The 19,725-nt window shown below is 50.0% G+C and overlaps 1 protein-coding gene and 1 long non-coding RNA gene across 2 annotated transcripts in view; one reads left to right on the plus strand and one right to left on the minus strand.

Moving 5' to 3' along the window:
* The window catches only part of B4galt5 (beta-1,4-galactosyltransferase 5), a 52,982-nt gene extending 51,005 nt beyond the window's left edge, over nucleotides 1-1,977 (minus strand). The window contains exon 1 of the mRNA XM_028868566.2: nucleotides 1,710-1,977. Coding sequence (XP_028724399.1) covers nucleotides 1,710-1,968 — 259 coding nt within the window. The 5' untranslated portion in view covers nucleotides 1,969-1,977. The remainder of the gene's footprint in view (nucleotides 1-1,709) is intronic.
* A 187-nt stretch (nucleotides 1,978-2,164) lies between these two features.
* On the plus strand, nucleotides 2,165-3,542 carry LOC119087806. Its single transcript, XR_005091281.1, has 2 exons — nucleotides 2,165-2,237; nucleotides 2,757-3,542. It is a non-coding gene; the product is annotated as an uncharacterized LOC119087806 (long non-coding RNA).
* Nucleotides 3,543-19,725: the final 16,183 nt, after the last annotated feature.

Raw genomic sequence — 19,725 nt, forward strand, 5'->3', positions numbered from 1 at the left:
TGCAGTGCTAGGTATCAAACCCAGGACCTTGCACAATGCTAGATGGTCCTCTACCACCCAGCCACATCCCAGCCCAGCTGTTCCTATTCTCTACCAACAAACACACTTTGAATCCACAATAGATCTGCTCTCATACTTCTAAGAAGCTACTAATGAAATCCCAAGTGCTTCATCTTGCAGTGACACAGGATTTGGGATCCTAAGCATGGTGGTAATACAGGGGATTCACTGACCTAAAATCTACTATTGAGAAATATGAAGTCTGTAAGTTTAATTTCTGTTGGAGAGTCTGGCTTCTACCCTTATCAAAAGGTGATCACCATGGAGATACAGGGGATATAAAGACACAGACCAGAAACACCTGCCACTTTCACGAAAGGTAAAAACGAAGATCTGGCTGGGAGATGCCTCTAGGTTTAAACCCATCAATTTACACCCATTTTTATGAGAATCTAATGTCCTATTCGCTAATGAGCTCTCTTCTCAATTAATTCCACTAATTAGTTATCTATTCTTGTGCAGCCAGAATTCCTGTCCTTTTACTTAGCAAGCTTAACAAGCCACAATAATTATACATCCCTAGTGGGGTGGCTGCTCACCAAGTCAGTCAGGACAATCTCATGTTGGCTCTTCCAGCTTCCCAGATGAGGCTGACAGTATGAAACACCAACATTTAACCATCAAGTGAAACAAGCTTTAAAAGAATAATCAGGGGAGAACCTCCCACTCTCTCTCTGGAAATTTCTCTGCCAGTTCAGAGTTGCCAGGTCAACAGGGAATAGCAGCATTTACTACTACGATCTCAAAGGCACTTCCCCACGGCGGCACCCATCTCAACCATCCAGAATTCTCGCAATCGGCCCCACCCCCAACAGCATCTTCTCATTTTTCACCATGGGCTGAAGTTTTCTCCAGAACTCCAAGACCACACTAAGGCAGACAAGTCGCATTCCTTAAACCTTTTTCCTTCTGTCCCCCAAACTACCTGTAACAGCAGGTTTTTATTTATTTATTTCGAAGACTCTGGGCGTCCGCTATGGAGATAAAAGCTTCAAAGGGCATTTATGGACCTCCGCTCTTTAAAACCTGGTGAGGCTGGGATTCGTGCCCCCATTTTACAGAGGAGAGAAGCTGAGGGCCCAAGGTCATACAGGACATCTGACCTCAGTGTCCTCTGCCCTTAACCCTCACGCTGCCTCTGCCTTCCCATCAGCTTCCCTTCTGTTCCGGGAAGGGCTGGTTTTCCTCCCCAGGCCATCTCCCCCTCTACAGGGCGGGCCTTGGAGGAGAATCGCTACCCATTCCGTTTCTTCTCTGCGCGCCCCCTCCCTTCCACCTGGCACCGTTTTCCCCAAGGCCCCTGTCACAGCACCTCCTCCAGGGCCAATTCAAACTTCCCATCGGTCCCCAGAGCAGGTCCGGTCCGCTACGAGGAGCCGTGGGCGAGCAGCGGGCAAGCAGCGGGCTCGGGGAAGGCGGAGGGGGAGGGGAAAGGGGCGCGCAGCCCGCAGCCCCGCCGGGTCTGGGCAGCGGCAACGCGCGGCCGCGGGGGGCGCGGGCGGCTGCGTCAGGGAGGAGGCCGCGCGTGCGGGCAAGCTGCGGGGCGGCGCGGCAGGAAACGGCGAGTCACGGAGCGCGGGGCCGGCCGGGGCGGCGGCGCGGGCCGCGGCGGGAAGGGGCGTGGGGCGGCCGCGGGGTCGCCTTCCTACCTATGCCGGGCGCCACATAGACGAAGTAGAGCAGCGAAGACGACAGCGAGAAGAAGAAGAGCGCGGCGAGCATCGAGCGGCGCGGCAGCCGCAGCAGCCCCCGGCGGGCGCGCATGCTGAGCCGGCGGCCGCTCGAGGGCCGGCCCGGGCCCGCTCCCGCCGCTCCGGTCCGCCGCCTGGGCCTCGGCCGCCGCCTTCCGGGCTTCGCGCGCCGCCGCCTCGCGCTTTCAGCCGCCGGCCGCCGCGGGCCGGGCCACATGAGGCGGGAGGGGGCCGGCGGCCAGAGGAGCGCAGCGGCGGGGGCGGGGCAGGAGGGGCGGGGCCTGGTGGGAGGGCGGGGTCTGGTGCCGGGGGTGGGCGGGGGCAAGGCCCGCAGCCTGAGGAGCCGATGGGGGAACCAGGCCTGAGGCAGGCCTGACGGGGACCGGAGTAGGGCGTGGCCTAGGGTGGGGGCGGGACGAGGCGGGGCCTGATGCTAAGGGCGCCGCCGCGAGCCTGAGGAGCACACCGGCAGAGACCCGGCCTGAGGTCTGATGGGGAGGGGGATAAGGGCGGGGTCTGAGGAATAAGGACGTAGCCGCGAGCCTAAGCAGCATTTCGGCGGAAACTGGGCCTGAGGCCTGACGGGGAGGAGAGAAGGGTGTGGCCTGGTGCAAGGGCGGGGCTGGGCGGGGCCGACAGGCGTGGGGCGGGGATGGAGGCGGGGCCTGAGTGTGGGGGCGGGGCGGGCGGGGGACCGCGCGCGCGCTTGCACTCTAGCCGCAAGACCCTCGCGCGGCCGCCGCCCATGCTGGCAGGAAGCGTCTTGCTAGTACGAGTTGGTTCCGGGCGCAAGCACCCAGCGCGAGGGCCGAGGGGTGGTGGACGGAGTCTGAATGACCAGGTAGCCCGCTGCCGCAGGAGAGCAAGGATGCAGAGGCCAGGACACTTGTGTTCGCCCTCCTTCATCCATTCATTCCAAGTCACCATTTAGGATAAAGTGCCAGTTATGGTTCCTGGGGCTGGGGATGCTCCAAGGGGCAAAAAAGATAAAAATCTGTCTTCTAGGAACCTGCATTCATGTGGAGGAGGAAAAAGAAATCGATAATAGCAGGTGATGATAAGAGATATGAAGACAACTGAACATGAGAATGTTTTGGATGCCGTCTGCACTAGTCCAAAAAGGCCTCCCCCTCTGTAGGTAGCATGGACACAAAAGAGTGAGAAAGAGAAGGCCCACCAAGGAGAACAACAGATGCGAAAGCCCGAAAGGAAGAAGAGGCTTAATCGCCGGCAGAATGAATCCAACGCCGGCATGGATAAAATGCCAGGAAGGAAGGAGAGATCCAAACAAGGTCACATCCTACAGGACAGAACAATGGTGACAAGTGTCAGCGTTGACACTGAGAGACAGGGCCTCTTATCCATTAACCTGCTCCAAGTCCTAAGGTAGTGGCTTTTTTTTGTCCCGATTGCACAAATGAGAAAACGGAAGTTTCTGCAAAGAGAAGCAAGTCATCCAGGCTGTGCAGCAAGGACGCAAATCAAAAGTGGCCTGCCACCCCGACTGCTCGTTCTGCACTGTCACGTGTTCCTCCTCTGCGTCCTGGCTTTCCTATCATTTGTGTATTCCTTTTGGTTTCCCAGGTCAGAGCTCCACAAGGACAGGGATTTTGTTCCATTTTCTGCTGTGTCTGTGCACATAACTCAGAGTCCGGTACCCAAACGAGCAGCAGATGTAGTCAGAGCACCTGCCAGGACCAGAGGAACCAGATGAAGTCTCAGAGCAGGCTCCATCTGAAGTACGTGAGCCCAGGCAGAATTCCTCAGAACCCTCAGTGAGAGGGAACCAGTCATGGTGACACGTTAGGCTGACTTCCACACGTGAACACCAGTACACGCACACACAAAATAAGTAAGTAAATGTTATAAAATTAAACTGAAACACACAGAGTGGGTCTGCAAGGGGTGAGAAGGCATTTTCTGGATGAAGCATCTGGTCCTGGTAAAGGCCCTAGCTATGGCTCAACAGGATCCTAAAGACATCTAGTCCAGACTCTTCTTTTTTTTCCTCTTTCATCCTGGCCTCTGACCTCTGTTTCTCTGTAAAGCGGCACCTTCCCCGTTCCTCCATGCTGAAGTTCCGCTATGAGAGTTCATGACAGGGTCTCTGTAAAGTGTTCAGCCTGTAATCGATACTTAAGCAATTTGAACCATTCCTATCCTTTTTTTTTATGATTTGTTTAAATTTATTTTTATGTACATGGGTGTGAGGGTGTCAGATCCCCTGGAACTGGAGTTATAGACAGTTGTGAGCTGCCATGTGGGTGCTGGGAATTGAACCCAGGTCCTCTGGAAGAGCAGCCAGTGCTCTTAACTGCTGAACCATCTCTCTAGCCCCTGCTAGTCTTAATAAAGAGAATTCAAGGGCAACATGGGCTACATGAGACCCCATATCAAAGAAAAAAAAATCACAAGTAGCAAGGTGCCCTGTTCTTCCCTTAAACTCCTGGGAAGATTCCAGATGCCTCCCCTGAGGCCATTGCACAATAAATAAACATTTAGGAGTGAGATAGCATCTCTGGGCGGGACTACCTCAATTCCAACTTCTGAAGGCAGAGAAAACCAATGCATCTAAGGACACACCAGATCCAGCCACTGAGTGTTTCCTCCAGCCTATGTACACTGAATTTAGTTGGCTGGGAGGTCCCCTGTGGTCAGTCACCCCTTTCAACAGAAATGAAACTCAAAAGTGAAAAGGAAGGTTAGCACTTAGGCCAGCAGCTTTGAGAACTGGTAAATCCTCAGCGTGGCACCAGCCTATAATCCCAGCACTTCAGAAATGGAGGCCAGTCCTGGGGCTGTTGTTTACCTCAGCACAGCCTGGTCTATCCTAACTGATCAGGATTATGCTACACTTCTTCATTCCCGTTTTAAAAGATTTATTTAATTCTAATTATGTGTATGTGGAGGGGGATGGTATGTGCTCAGGAGTGCAGGTGCCTGCTGAGGCCAGAAGAGGAAATCAGATCCTTCTGAAGCTGGAGTTACCGGCAGTCCAGAAGCAAGGGGATTAGCACAAGTTCAAGACCAGCCAGGGCTACATAACAAAGCCGTTTCAAAAATGAACAACAAGGTTAGGAAGGGCAATCCATGGGTAACAGGGACCTGTGCTTGACTCCCTAGAACCCACATAAAAGCTGGATGAATAGCCCAAGTGTCTGTCTGTAATGCCAGTGCTCCTGTGGGAAGATGGGAGGCAAAGACAGAAGAATCCTTAGAAGCTCACAAGCCAGCTAGCTCAGTGTGCACAGCCACGTGAGCACATACACACACACACACACACACACACACACACACACACACACGGATGAACACAGACACACACACATGCACACATACATGCATGGACACACAGATACCCACACACATACATACAGTAATAAACACACACGTAATGCACATAGACACACACATACATACATACACACGCCATTTGAGCACACACAAATACAAAAAAAAAAAAAACAATAACAAAACCCTCTTATTTGTTTAGGGTGTAAGGGGAGCACTGTTGAAATGGTCTCATGTAGCCCCAGCTGGCCTGAAACTCTGTAGTAGAGGGTGACCTTGAACTTCTGGTCCTTGGGCCAGAGACACAGCACAGCTGGTAAGGACATTCAGGTCCTGCTTGGCGGATGGATAGAATGATTCTGACGCACACCTTTAATCCCAGCACTCGGGAGTTCGAGGCCAGCCTGGTCTACAGAGCAAGTTCCAGGAAAGGCTCCAAAGCTACACAGAGAAACTCTGCCTCAAAAAAAAAAAAAGAAAGAAAGAAAGAAAGAAAAGAAAAGAAAAAGGATTCCTGCAAGTTGTCCTCAGATCTGCACTGTCTTATCATGGCACATGTGCACACACACACACAATAAAAATAAATGTAGCTTTTCAAATGTTTAAGAAATTTTATTTCACGTGTATGGGTGTTTTGCCTGCATGTATGTCTGTACGTGACATCTGTGCAGTGTCCATGGAGGTCAGGAGAGGATGTTGAATCCTCTGGGAACTGGAGTTACAGGTAGCTGTGAGCCACCATGTGGGTGCTGGGAACTGGACCTGGGTCTTCTGCAAAGGCAGCGTGTGCTCTTTAACTGCTGAGCCATCTCCCAAGGCCCAAAGGCAGAGCTGTTTCTGTGAAATGTCACTCATCTCTTCCTGAACCAATCGCTCACTAATGAAGCAGTGTGTGCTGATTGGCCAGACCTTGTCAGGTGCCCAGGCTGGAGGGCCCTGTCAACTTCACAGGAAGCACATGGCTGATAAATAGGAAGTGTGGCTCTCCAAAGAGGAAGATACAATTGCTCTGGCAGAAGGAACAGGTGACAGCAGACACCTGGGAACCAGTCCTTCACCACCTTTAATATTGCTCTTATGGTGCTGGAAACACTAAGTCCTCTTCCCCTCATCCACTAACACCCAGTTCTAATACCTTTCTCACCAGGCAATGGCTCAGAATTGAAGTGCTGGATTCTAGTTATGTTGTAACACTATTTCTCCCTCTCTCTCTCTCTCTCTCTCTCTCTCTCTCTCTCTCTCTCTCTCTCTCTCTCTCTCGTGGGGGCACAGAGAGCATGTAGGATTGGTTCTCTCCTTCTGTTATGTAGGTCCAGGGAATCAAACTCAAAGTCCTCAGGCTTGGCAGCAGCAGGTGCCTTTATCCCCTCAACCATCCCTTGGGCCCAGGAGTTCTTGAATGAATGCTCTCAAACTCCATTCTTTTCTCCTCCACTAGAGGAGACTCAAAAGTTTCCCGTGGTGTACCCGACTCCCCTGCAGCAAGAATGTGAATGAAATCCTTCTGTTATTCTGCATCTCTGATACACAGTCTTGCTCTGTAGCCCAGGCTTTCCTGGAACTCACTATGTAGCTCAGGTTGGTCATGAACTCAGCAATCCTTCTGCCTCAGTATTGAGTACAGGCTGCCATACAAATGAGGTCCTGTCAGTGAGATCTTCAGAGGCCTCTTCCTGTGGCTGTGGCAGCTGACTAGCCAATCCTGGCAGATGGGAGAGGCACGAGACTGACTGTCCACTCTCTGCTCCCCAGTTTGGAGGGTGTTGGGTGACAGGGCCTCGGGCGTGGTGATAGCAGAGACCATGGTAGTTTGCCCATGACCCACTTCCTGTCTTCCTCATGGTTCTGTAAGTATCTGTGTCCCACTGTTAAACCCCTTTTTGGCTAATGTTAGTGGAGTGGCTTTCACCAACTGAACGAAGCCCTGAGCAAATCCTCCTGTGTAGGGGCTGGGATGTGGCTTATTGAAAAGCCATTGCCTGACAGAGCACTTCAAACACTTCAAAAATGGACAGAAACCCCTAGGCAGGGTAACTCCAGGCATCTGGGAGTGCTACACATTTAGGATGTACTCTCTGAGACAGCAGTGTCTGAGCCTCTAAATGAGAACTCACAGTAGGCTGCAGCAGCGCACGCTAAAATCCCAGCATTAGAGAGGTGGATGAAAGAGGATCAGAAGTTCGAGGTTATCCTCAGCTACATAATGAATTCAATAGCAGGAAGGACGACATGAAACCCCGAGGACAGGCAGCAGTGCAACGCCTTCAACCCCAGCACTCGGGAGGCAGAGCTAGGCGGATCTCTGTGAGTTCGAGGCCAGGCTGGTCTACAGAGCAAGATCTGGGCAGGCACCAAAATTACATAGATAAACCCTGTCTCAAAAAAAAAAAAAAAAGAAAGAAAAGAAAAAGAAAAAAAAGAAAGAAAAATAAGCAGTGCATGGTAGAACACGCCTTTAATCCCAGCACTTGGGAGGAAGAGCCAGAGGAGGAGCTCTGTGGGTCCCAGGCCAGGTCTACAGAGCAAACACACCAAGCTCCAGGACAGCCAGGGCTATACGGAGAAACCAAAGATGAGCAGGAAAGAATCCGATGAATAATGAGCTCCTTGCTTAATCTATCTAACAATAGCTTGAGGAAAACACTTTCTGTCCCCCTCGTTTACAGAGGAGGAACTGAAGTGCAGAGAGGTTACAGAACTGCATGAGCTCACACTGCCAATTTTCCATGAACTGGGTTAATCTGTGGTTCCGCTCCATGAGTCTGTTTCATCCTTGCCCCCTAGTGCCTAGGCAAGCACTTAGCACACCCTGAATGCTTGGTAAACATTGGCTGAATGAATGAGTGAATGGTCTGAGTTCAACAGAGTCTGCTGTGATAACCTGAAATAAGAACAACAAAATCCAAATGGTAGAACTACATTCTCAGGTGATATCCACCCCCCACCCCCACCCTCAAACCAGAGCTTGTGGGACAAACTTCATAGAGCAGAGAATAAACGCTTTGGTTTTACAAACCATATAATCTCTGTCCCAACCACTCAGTTCAGCTAAAACTGCCACAGAGTGTATAGGTAACAAATGTGCATGAGTGTGTGCCAATACAACTTTATTTACAACCTTTGGTTCCTGTACTCAGAATGAGTCTTATTTCATAGAGCTCTTTCCTCTAGAGACCGTACTTGGTTAAATCAAAAGCCCATGCCAGGCCCGAGTCCTCTCTTCCCACTGCCTGCCGGTCTGGATATAGAACTCTCAGCTCCTCCTCCAGCACTATGACCACCGTCATGCCAACATGCTCCCCACCATGACGATAATGGACTAACCTGAAACTGTAACCAAGACCCCAATTAAATGCTTTCTTTGATATGAGTTGCCTTTACTTATGGTGTCTCTCGGAGCCATAGAACAGTGACTGTGACGCTTCAAATATCCCAAGGGTTGAATGCAGGCAGGAACTTAGGCCACATTCCAGCATTCTACACAGATGAAGGGATCCAGCAAACATTCCTTGATTCTGCCAAGCGAAGAAGGAATCCCTGAAAACATCCACCCAAAGATGAATGCCACCCAAAGATGGCTCCTGAAGGCTCCTGCAGCTGCCCAGAAAAGAGATGGACTAGCACTCGGGGTTTTATGGGCTCTGGCCAGTTGGGCAGATCTTGCCCAATGAAGAAAAGCCAGTGGCCAGGCAGTCTCATCAAGAGATGCACTGGGTAAAACACAGTTTAGAGGGCCAGTAAGATGCCCCTGCTTGCTGGCAGGCCTTACTACCTGAGTTTGACTCCAAAGACCCTCATGATGGAAGGAGAAAACCAACTTCTTTTTTTAAAGGTAATGTTTATTTATTCATTTAATGTTATGTGTGTTGGTACTTGGCCTGAGTGTATGTCTGTGTGAGGGAGTCAGATCCACTGGAACTTGAGTTACAGACATTTGTGAGATGCCATGTGGGTGCTGGGAATTGAACCCAGGTCCTTTGGAAGAGCCATGTCTCCAGCCCCCAAAACCAACTTCTTAAAGTTGCCCTCTGACCTCTACACACATGCTGTGGCATGTGCACACTGTATACCTTGCATACATAGACACAGACACACACACACATGAATTTAAAAAAACAAACAAACCATAGTTTATAAAAATTCCAATTATAACTGAAAAGGTGGTCACCCACACCTATAATTCCAGCACTTGGTAGGTGGAGGCAGGAGGCCCAAGTTCAAGATCATTCTCTGACACACAGTGAGTTCAAGGCCAGAGTATATAACAGAGCCATTTCAAAAAAAAAGAAAAGATGCTTGAGACCTGGTTTTGATGTACCAAAGAAGTAGAGCCCTTGCCTAGCATGAACGAGGCCTTCATCTTAATCCAGTGCCATAATAAAAAGAAATAAAAGCAGATGCTTAGTCAAAGCATAGTGGCACATGCCTTTTGTCCTAGCACTCAGGAGGTAGAGGCAGGTGGATCTCTGTGAGTTTGAAGCTGGACTGGTCTATATAGCAAGTTCCAGGCCAGCCGGGGTTACATAGTGAAATGTTGCATCAAATAAACAAATAACAACCCAACCAAAACAAAACCACAGATGCTTGAGATCCAAACAACAATATTGATTCCAAAGGAGAAAACACAAAATTGAAATTAGCCGGTGACCAATTAAAATGTCTAGGGAAAAAAATGTATTAGATAAACTAGCCACGTGCCTCTGACCTCAGACGGCCCCATGTATCAAGGGGGCCCTATGGAGGGAAGTGATTTTCCTAGGCTTTATAGGATATGGAAGGGGCTTGAAAGCCCTTCGAGGACCCTGGGCAGCTCCTGAAATGGCTCCAAGTCAGCGAACTGCTAGAAACTCCTATGGGAAAACTCCTCTGCAGGCTGCCTGCTGCAGTGCTCTGCTGGCCCCTCCTCAGCAGGGGGTACAGCTGTGCCGGACCCCCTCCTGAGCAGGGCTCGGCTATGCTCACCCTGACTCTCAAGAGATGGGCAGAATTCAGATGTCACCATCTGAGGAAAGGCCACAAGTAGAAGCCGCAGGCATTGTGCTGTGACAGGTGTCATGGAAACAGTGTCACTGGCTCAGGAAGGGGTAACAGCTGTGTCAGCTTCCGTCCAGAACTGCAGGCACCCCAGGAGTCTCTGGGGAGAGCCTTGAGCCAGTCACACCACAGAACTGGGACGAGAGAAGGAGCCATGGTTACCACTAAGCCCCAGGCAGGGTGAGAATCAGTGAGTAAAGACGGGGGTGGGGTGGGGTGGGGGTGGGGACCTAGGGTCTTCCTTTCTCCTTCTCTACGTTTAGTTATTTATTTATTTTATGGACAGCAGGAGGTTGAGCTATGCCTCATCACACTTATGAAGGTCAGAGGACAATTTGTGGGTGACTGTTCTCTCCTTCCATCATATGGGTCCCAGCTTTTAAAGCAGGATTGAACTCAAGTTCTCAGCAAGCATCTTAATGCACTGAACAGCCTTCCCAGTTCTGAGTTCAGGATATTTTTGTTTTGTTTGAGACGGGGATTCTCTTTATAGGCCTCACTGGCTTGGATCTCGCTCTGTAGAGCAGGCTGACCTGAACTCACAGAGATCTGCCTGCCTCTGCTTCCCGAGTGCCGGGATTAAAGGCGTGCGCCACACTCAGGGAGTTCAGGGTCTTAACATCCCTGTCAACACAAAAACCCAGTGCTCACCTCAAAGAGGAATGAGTTGCCCATGGCCCAGGAACATGGACAATGGGTCCCTTTGAATACCATGATCCAGCCAGCTGTGTTTGAAGCCAGCCTCTTGAGCTGTGCAGTGAGACTGTCTCCAATAGTTCCACTGAGTTTTATAGTTGTTAGGAAAAAGTCATAAATCGAGGTAGACAGGCTACAGACCATATGCAGAAATCTCTGTTGTAGACTTCAGATGCTATCTCATGACATTCTTAGCTTTGAGTCAATGAATGCCAGTGGTCTGTTAAGGTACTTACTACATTCCCACAAGTTTCACAGGACGGTCACAAGGATGTTAGGTCAGACATGGGTGGGCAGTGAATGCCTATTGAAAGCACTAAAGATAACTTGACTACAGACTGGCCACATTGTGACTCTTTCCATCTAAGACATGCTAATCAGCGAAACCAGCTGTTCAGTCTTTAATGCAGGCGTGGCTTGGAGGCTTCCTTTCTAGGAACTTCACAGTCCCAGAGTCCAGCCCTGATTAGTCAACGTGGGGGTGGAGGGTGTGTGTGTGTAGAAGAGATGGGGGATGCGGGTGGGAGAGGCGGGGCTTGGGTGGGGGTTTGAGGTGGGGGTGTCTCCTGTACCCACCCTGTGTTCTTTTGCGGGGGGGGGGGGGGGGGGGGGCAAAAGCTGGATTAGGACTCAAAGGGGATCAGCTGAGGCAAAGAGCAGTTCATGGACATATGCATGCAGCATACACATGGAGTTGTATATGAAGAGAGTGACCAGAGAAGGAAGGACAGCCAGCAAGGCCTGCAGCAGGCTGGCTAGCAGAGTGAACAACTTCCTGCATGGATGGGAACTTCTTTTATAGAAGGAAAACAATCCAGGGCTTGTGAATGTGCTGGCTCCTGCATGCGACCCACAAAAAAAAAAAAGGAAGTGGAGAGAAAAAGCTGGAGGGAGTGGTCAGGGAGCGAATATGATCAAAACACACTGAACACAGCCAGGCGGTGGTGGTACTCGCCTTTGATCCTAACACTTGGGAGGCAGAGGTAGGTAAATTTTTGTGAGTTCAAGGCCAGCCTGATCTACATAGAGAGTTCCAGGACAGCCAGGGCTACACAGAGAAACCCTGTCTGGGGGCGTGGGGGACGACAACTACAACAAAAACCACTGAAATTCTCAAAAAAATACATTATGCCCTAATTTTTATCCTTTACTTTTGCTTTTCGTTTCGTTTTCACTTGCTTGTTTGTTTTTGAAGCAGGGTTTCTCTGTGTCACTGTGGAGCCCTGGCTGTCCTGGAACTTGCCCTGTAAACCATTTTAGCCTTGAACTCAAAGATCCATCTGTCTGTGCTCCCCGAGTGCGGGGGTCATAGGTACGTGACACCATGCCCAGCTTCTGTCTTTGTATTAATTAACGAAGTTTCCTATCACAAGGCTAGCCTAAAACTCCTGATCCACCAGCTGACTGATAAGATGATAGGCTCAGTGTAATCATCACACCCACCTATTCCACCCATTCTATTCTCTATTAAACCAGTGCCCATCATCAGGCACCCTCTCTCTCTCTCTCTCACACACACACACACACACACACACACACACACACACTGTCCACGCATATAAACATACACACACAGAACTTCCCCACTATCATTAACTTCTTGTGTATTTTTCTAGCATTTTCACGCTTACAAAAAGCAAATAGGCAGAAGGGTAGTGGTGGCACATGCCCTTTATCCCAGCACTCGGTAGACAGAGGCATGGGGATCTCTGAGTTCGAGGCCAGCCTGGTCTACAGAGCAAGTTCCAGGACAGCTAGAGCTACACAGAGAAACCCTGCCTCGGAAAACAAAAAAGTAGAAGAAGGAGAGGAGGGGGTGGCAGTGGAGGAGCAGGAGGTTCTTACTTCACAGACAGTGTTACCAGGGAGAACACACACCCATCCCGCAGCTGCTTCCTCAGCTCTTCTGTGGACAGCTGGGAGATTATTGGCCTGATTGTTTATACAAAAACCCTTGGTCACCTTGCACCCCACCCCACCCCTCCAGCAGTGTGTCACTGCCCTGCTGTGCCAGGATCTCCAATTCCAGCCTCCTGTTCCAGACACCTGATCTCCTCCCTGTGGATCCAGAAGTCCTCAAAGCCTGCCTGCATGGCTGTCTGGGGAGGCTTGGTCCTGTGCAAATAACTGTCTGTTCTGCTTAATCCATCTATTGTCAGTTGGTTCCAGCAAGACCTCAGAGGACAGAGAGAAAACACCCTTCCACTTCCACAGTAGAAACACAGACTTGTCACCACCCCTCCAGGTTCTGTCCTATCAAAACATACCCATGCCATCTCAATAGCCTCAAAGGTCTTAACAGTGAACTCCCGAGGCAAAGTCCAAAATCTCTCGTCTGAATGCCATGCCATGTCAGGTAGGCATGGGTAAGACTCTGGGCATGCTTCATCAGCAGACAATGTGACCTCCAGGAGGGAGCCTGTGAGGTCAAACCTGACATGTGCCATGGCGCAATGAGCACAGGCTAGACCCTCAAATTCAGGAAGGGAGAAAAGTCCCCAGCAAGCCTCAAAACTTACAGTTGGAAAGCGCTCAGCCACGGGCCTCTGCTGTCCGGGCCACAGGGCCAGCTCTGCCTCTGTTGTCTTTCTTCCTGGTAACAGTTTCACACCTGAGTCCTGGCAGCCCATCCCCTGGTCTTGCTCATCACAGCTTGCACATAGCTCTCAGGAGCCACAGTCCTGAGCCTGTGAGTCCCAGACTGGAGTGACACTTTGGTGGTTGGCCACCAGAGGCTGGCTGTGTGGACTCAGGGAAACCCACCTTCCACACCTCTGCCCACATGGGGGCTTTGGCTCTTCAGCAGCTTCTTTCCAAGGGGGCTACACAGCTTTGGGGACATTCTTTAAACCATACCTCAGAGCTCTTCTGGGCACAGCAGGAGCCGCATCAGGGCATGACCTGAATGGCTTTGGGGGAGCAGCCTAGGGAGCAACAACACCAGCAGCCAAAGCTCCTTTACCCACAACCCTGGCATTTTGGGCCTGTCATGGGAAGTGCACCCCAAAACCTGAAAATGCCTTTTGGTTGTTCCTTCCTCATTCTCTTGGACAATGAAGCCGGAGCCTGGCATGCATGGAGATGGGAGAGGGTTTTGTACTGTCTCCTTATTCAATGGCTGTTCCATCACCCTTTAGTCCTGGGTCTCTGAAATAAGCTTCTCCCCTCCTTCCATCCTTCCCTCCTCCTTCCTGCCTCCCTCCCTCCTGCTTTTCTTCATCCTTCTTCTGTCTGTTTTTCTCTATCTCTCTGACAGGGTGTCACTCTAGTCCAAGCTGGTCTCAAACTTGTTGCAATCCTCCTGCCTCAGCCTCTCAAAGTGTGAGGAATACAGGCTTGAGTCACCATACCCGGCTCGGCTTCTCACTTTTCCCCAGTGAAGACAGACGCTGAATCTCCTGAATCTGCTTCCTCTGACCAACACCTCTCTGGTCAAATCACCCCCCACCCCCACCCCACCCCAGTCCCTGCAGCCTTTGCTAATGTACTCAAGAGACAGAAAGCCACAGCCTCTATGCCGGCTTGAAAAACAATCTCAGGGAAAGACTCCAATTCACAAGCCATTGCCTTTAATCCCAGCACTCCACAGGGGAGGCAGAGGCAGGTGGATCTCTGAGTTCAAGGACAGCCTGGGCTACGGAACTTTATCCTGTCTCAAAAACCAAAACCCAAACAAAACAAGTTGAACTTGCACACAGCTTTGCTGTAAACACAACCCAACCGAGCTGGTGAGGAAGATGTGCAGCGTCGGGCCCTGTTCACATTACCACTCACTCTGTTCTCCACCACACAGCCTTCTCTACGAAGTTGGGGGTTGAGGATAGTGCTCTCTCCATAGCTCGTGGGACACATCAGCACTGTCCACAGCTCACCTCAAGGTCACCTTCCCGGCTGTCTGTGGCTGTGTGGACTGGCAACTTGAACTTCAGAACTCCGGCAACCTGTACTCTGACCTGTTACAAAGTTGCTTCTGTCTTTCATTTCTCACTATTTTAGTGTTCTTTTGATGGAGACAGGGTCTCATATAGTCCAGGCCGACCTCAAACGTGCTACATAGCTAAGACGAAACCCTGAATTTCTGTGGTGATATTTTGCTTATGCTCTAACAAATAAAGCTTGCCTGGAGATCACAGTGCAGAGCAAGCCACTAGAGGCCAGGCAGTGATGGCTCACACCTTTGATCCCAGCACTTGGGAGGAGGAAGCATGAAGACCAGTAGTTCAAGGCTACCCTGGGCTACACAAGATTGATCCAGTCTAAAAGAGAAACAGCCAGCCAGTGGTGGCACACGCCTTTGACCTCAGCACTAGGGAGGTGGAGACAGGAAGTGATATGGCTGGGTGGAGAGAGGACTATAGGGCAGGAGGAGACAGGAGCTCAGCTCCCTTTTAGGCTGAGGATTATGTAGAGGTAAGAACCAGTGGCTGGCTGCTGTTTCTCTGATCTTTCAGCATTTACCCCTATATCTGACTCTGGGTTTTTATTAAGACCAATTAGGATTCATGCTACAAATTTCTTTCATTATCATATTTTTGTTCTATTTGTGTATGGGGGGGTATGTGTACACCGTGGCATGTGTGTGGTCATCAGAGGACGGTTTGTGGGGGCTGGTTCTCTCCTTCCTCCATGTGGGAGAGCAAACTCAGGTCCTCAGCCTCAGTGGCAATCACTTTACTCAGTAGGCCATCTCACCATCTCTGACCTTGAATTTCTGATCCTCCTTCCTCTACCTCTGGGATTACAGCCCTGTACCACATGCCCTGCTCTGAACTTCACATCTGTTAGGGCAGCCTCTCTCTCATCTCTTGGAAGCAACTTCTAGCCTTAGTCTTTCTGGCTGTGAGGGTGGCTTACAGACAACGAGAACTTACCCTCCATCCTCTGACAGTTGTTTATGTGGATTTTTAAAGATTTGTTGCTGGGCAGTGGTGGCACATACCTTTAATCCCAGCACTGTAGTTCAAGGCCAGCCTGGTCTACAGAGCGAGTTCCAGGACAGTTAGGGCTACACAGAAAAATCATGTCTTGAAAATTAAAAAAAAAAAAAAAAAAAGATTTGTTTGTTTTTATTTTATGTGTATAAGTGTTTTGCCTTCATGTGTATATGTGCACCACCTGTATGCAGTTCTTGTGGAGGCCAGCAGAGGGCATCAGATCCTCTGGAACTAGAGCCATCATGTAGGTGTAGGAACTGAACTCAGGTCCTCTGCAAGAACAGCAAGTGCTCTTAATTGCTGAGCCATCTCTCCAGTTCTCTTGTTTGGATTTGAGACAGGTCCTTACTCTCTGGTCTAGACTGGCCTGAACCTCACTATTTAGTTCAGGCTGACTCACCATGTAGCTAAGGCTGGCCTTGGGTTGACTATAATATTCCTACCTCAGCTTCCTGAGCATCAGGATGACCCTAGCGACCATACCCAGCTTTACCCTGTGCTTTACCAACTCTGCTCTATTCTGCAGTGGAGATTGAGCCTCTAGACTTATTTATGAAACAGTAGGGTCAGGGTGGGTATAGCTGTGGTTGAACAAGTGCTTAGGGTGTGCAAGGTTCTGGGTTTGAGTCCCAGCACCAGAAGAAGAAGAAACAAAGAGGAAGGAGTTGGGGGAGAACAGCCAACAGCAATGCTAACATCTAATATTTTTATCTAATATCTGTTGTTCCAGACACAGCAGCAAGCTTGTAATACACTACCTCAATCCATGCAACAACCCTGGCTATCACAGGCACAGTACATTTTACTGTGTATGGAGGAGTTATGGGCAGGTGCTCTTCCCCAGGAGCTGCCATCCTTGTTTTTTGAGGCAAGGTCTCTCACTGGGATCTGGGGCTCACTAATTAGGCTGGTGACCCCCCAGGATCTTTCTCTCTCTGCCTCCACAGTGCTAGAAATACCAAGCATTTAGCCAAGCCTGGTCTCACTTCCAGACCTATTGTTAAAATCCCTTGCTGGGGGAGAGAGGCGACATCTACCTCTTCTCTTAAGGTCCCAACAACAAACTGAGGCACAATTTCACCAAGCTCACTCTGGGAACCAATGAGTTTATTGGGCTTCCTTAGAGAGCATAAGTGAGGCGGTGCTTACAGAGATGTGGGTGCTCTTCCCACAATAGGCCACACCCAAAAAGCCTTTACCCAGCAGAGCTGAGGGGTTCTCTGTAGCCACAAAGGTGGAGCCTGAGCTCTGTTCTTCCCTGGCTATCTATTCTAGCTCATCCCCGAGGCCACATGCAATCAGGGCTGAGTTGCCAACAGCAGGTGCAGGGAGTGGCTGGATCCTTAGTGAGGGGCTCAAGACCCTCCCCAGCCCTCCATGAGGGGGCATAACCAGCTAGCTAGTCCAAAGAGGATGATCTTTTGCAAGCAGGCACAGCTGGACTCTCTAAGATGGCAGTTGCTTATATGGGAAGACAGTCACTCACCGGGCCTCCGGTCCATCTGTCCATCCCGAGTACTAGAATTACAGATGTCTGCTGCCACACTTGGCTACTCTTCTGCTTTATTCAGAATAAAATCCAAATACTGGGACTAGGTATGCGGCACAGCTGGGAGAGTGCTTGCCTCGTAAGTACAAATCCTTGGGTTCGGTTCCCAGATTCCCAACACAGCACAAACTGGACAGAGCAGTACACACTGCAATCCCAGTACTTGGACAAGGGCAGGAGAATCGCGAGTTCAAAGGCATCCTTGTCTACAGAGCAGAGTTCCAGGTCATCTTGGAATAACTGAGATATTTGCTGCTTTGTTGTTATTTTAGATTTGTTTTATGTGTATGAATGAGAGTACCTGGGAGTTGGGGATGGTTGTGACCCACATTGTAGGCACTAGGAATTGATCTTTGGTCCTCTGCAAGAGCAACATGTACTCTTTTTGTTTGTTTGTTGAGAGACAGGGTTTCTCTGTGTAACCACCCTGGCTTTCCTGGAACTTGCTTTGTAGACAAGATTGGCCTCAAACTCACAGAGATCTGCCTACCTCTGCTTCCTGAGTGCTAGGATTAAAGGCATGGGCCACTACCACCTGGCTTCGGCAGTTACTCTTAACTGCTGAGCCATCTCTCCAGCCCTTGATTACTTGCTGTCCTAAAATAAGTAAATACATCTAGAGTCATTGAGATGGCTCAGTGGGTGTCTTGGTTAGTGTTTCTATTGCTACAATAAAACACCATGACCAAAAAGCAAGTTGGGGAGGAAAGTAAGTCAGGACAGGAACTCAAGCAAGACAGGAACCTGAAGGCAGGAGCTGATGCAGAGGCCATGGAGGGGTGCTGCTTACTGGCTTGCTCCACATGGCTTATTCAGCCTGCTTTCTTATAGAAACCATCCCACTGATTACTAATTCAGAAAATGCCTTACAGCTGGATCTCATGGAGGCATTTCCTCAACTGAGGCTCCTTCCTCTCCTATGACTCTAGCTTGCGTCAAGTTCACACAAAACCAGCAGGTAAAGATAAGCTCTTGCTGATAAGTCAGTCTGATGGCCTGAGTTTGATCCTTGGGGCCTACACAGCAGAAGACAAGAACCAACTTCAAACTGTCTTCATGTGCCATGGCATATGCCACGAAAAAAATAAAAATATAAAATAAATGTAAAAAGAAACATTCAAATGCCTCCTCCCTGTAACCTCCAGGCCCTTCCTCTTCGGTCAGCCAGCTCAAATCACTACAGCTCTACTGCCCTGGCTGCTGGTAACCACATCACAACTTCTACCCCTGGACCTTTGCACGCTGTTCTGGCCTCTAAGGCTCTTCTAGATTGAACTGGCCTTATTCCTTCTCATCTTTTAGGTAATATATCACCTCCTCAGAGAGGCTTCACGGGCCCTCTGACTGATGTGAGTCATCTCTCTCTTGACTCTCTATTTCTACCTCTTATGGATTCCTTCTAGCCATTTCCATGGTGGGTTTTTGTTTTGTTTTGTTTTGTTTTTGTTTTTCCCGAGACAGGCTTTCTCTGTGTAGCTTTGTGCCTGTCCTGGAACTTACTTGGTAGCCCAGGCTGGCCTCGAACTCACAGAGATCCGCCTGGCTCTGCCTCCCGAGTACTGGAATTAAAGGCGTGCGCCACCACCGCCCGGCTCTCCATGGTGTGTCTTAAGAAGAGGTTGGTGAATGGTCACAGAGTCAGCATACACCCTGCCTCTAGCTTTCATGGTTGTGTCTTCTGGTAAGCCAACTGTCCCCTTTATCCACACTGAATATTCATCCATATTGAGTGCGCTGATGAGGGAGGTAAGGCTTGTCCTTACGGGATGATGAGCCATCACCTGCAGAAAGTGCCCTCTGGGAGGATCGGTGGGGTCAGTGTGCTGGTCATTTGTTGTCAACGTGACACACACTGGGCCACCTAGGGAGAAGGAGCCTCAATTGAGGGAGCAAGTCTTTCAGATTGGCCGCGGGCCGTTTTCCTGATTAATCCTTGATGTGGGAGGTTGCAGTCCAGTGTGGGCAGCGCCTCCCCTGGCAGGTGGTCCTGGCTTGTGTGAGAAAGCGGCTGGACAGGCCACAGGGAGCAAGCCAGTAAGCAGCGCTCCTCCACGTTTCCCATCTCTGCTCCTGCTTGAGTTCCTGCCCTGGCTTCCCCCAGTGAGTGTGATCTGGAAATCTAAGTCAAATAAATCCTTTCTTCCCAAGTTTCTTTGGTCATGGTGTTTATAAAAGCAATGATAGGTTGGCAGCTAATGGTGGCATGTGTTTGTTTTATTTTGTTCTTGAGACAGGGTCTCCCTGGTTGGTGGCACACGCATTTAATCCCAGCACTCAAGAGGCAGAGGCAGGCAGATGTCTCAGTTCCAGGCTAGCCTGGTCTACAGAGTGAGTCCAGGAGAGTCAGGAAAACCAAAAATAAGTAAATAAAAAGTAATGGTAGGCAAAGGAGGATGAAAGTGAATTCAAATGTGCTCCTCCTCTGCTCCGAACTCTCCACAGCTCCCATTGCCTTCAAGAGAAAACCCGA

Source organism: Peromyscus leucopus, chromosome 4, assembly GCF_004664715.2.
Source record: "Peromyscus leucopus breed LL Stock chromosome 4, UCI_PerLeu_2.1, whole genome shotgun sequence".
Lineage (NCBI taxonomy): Eukaryota > Metazoa > Chordata > Mammalia > Rodentia > Cricetidae > Peromyscus > Peromyscus leucopus.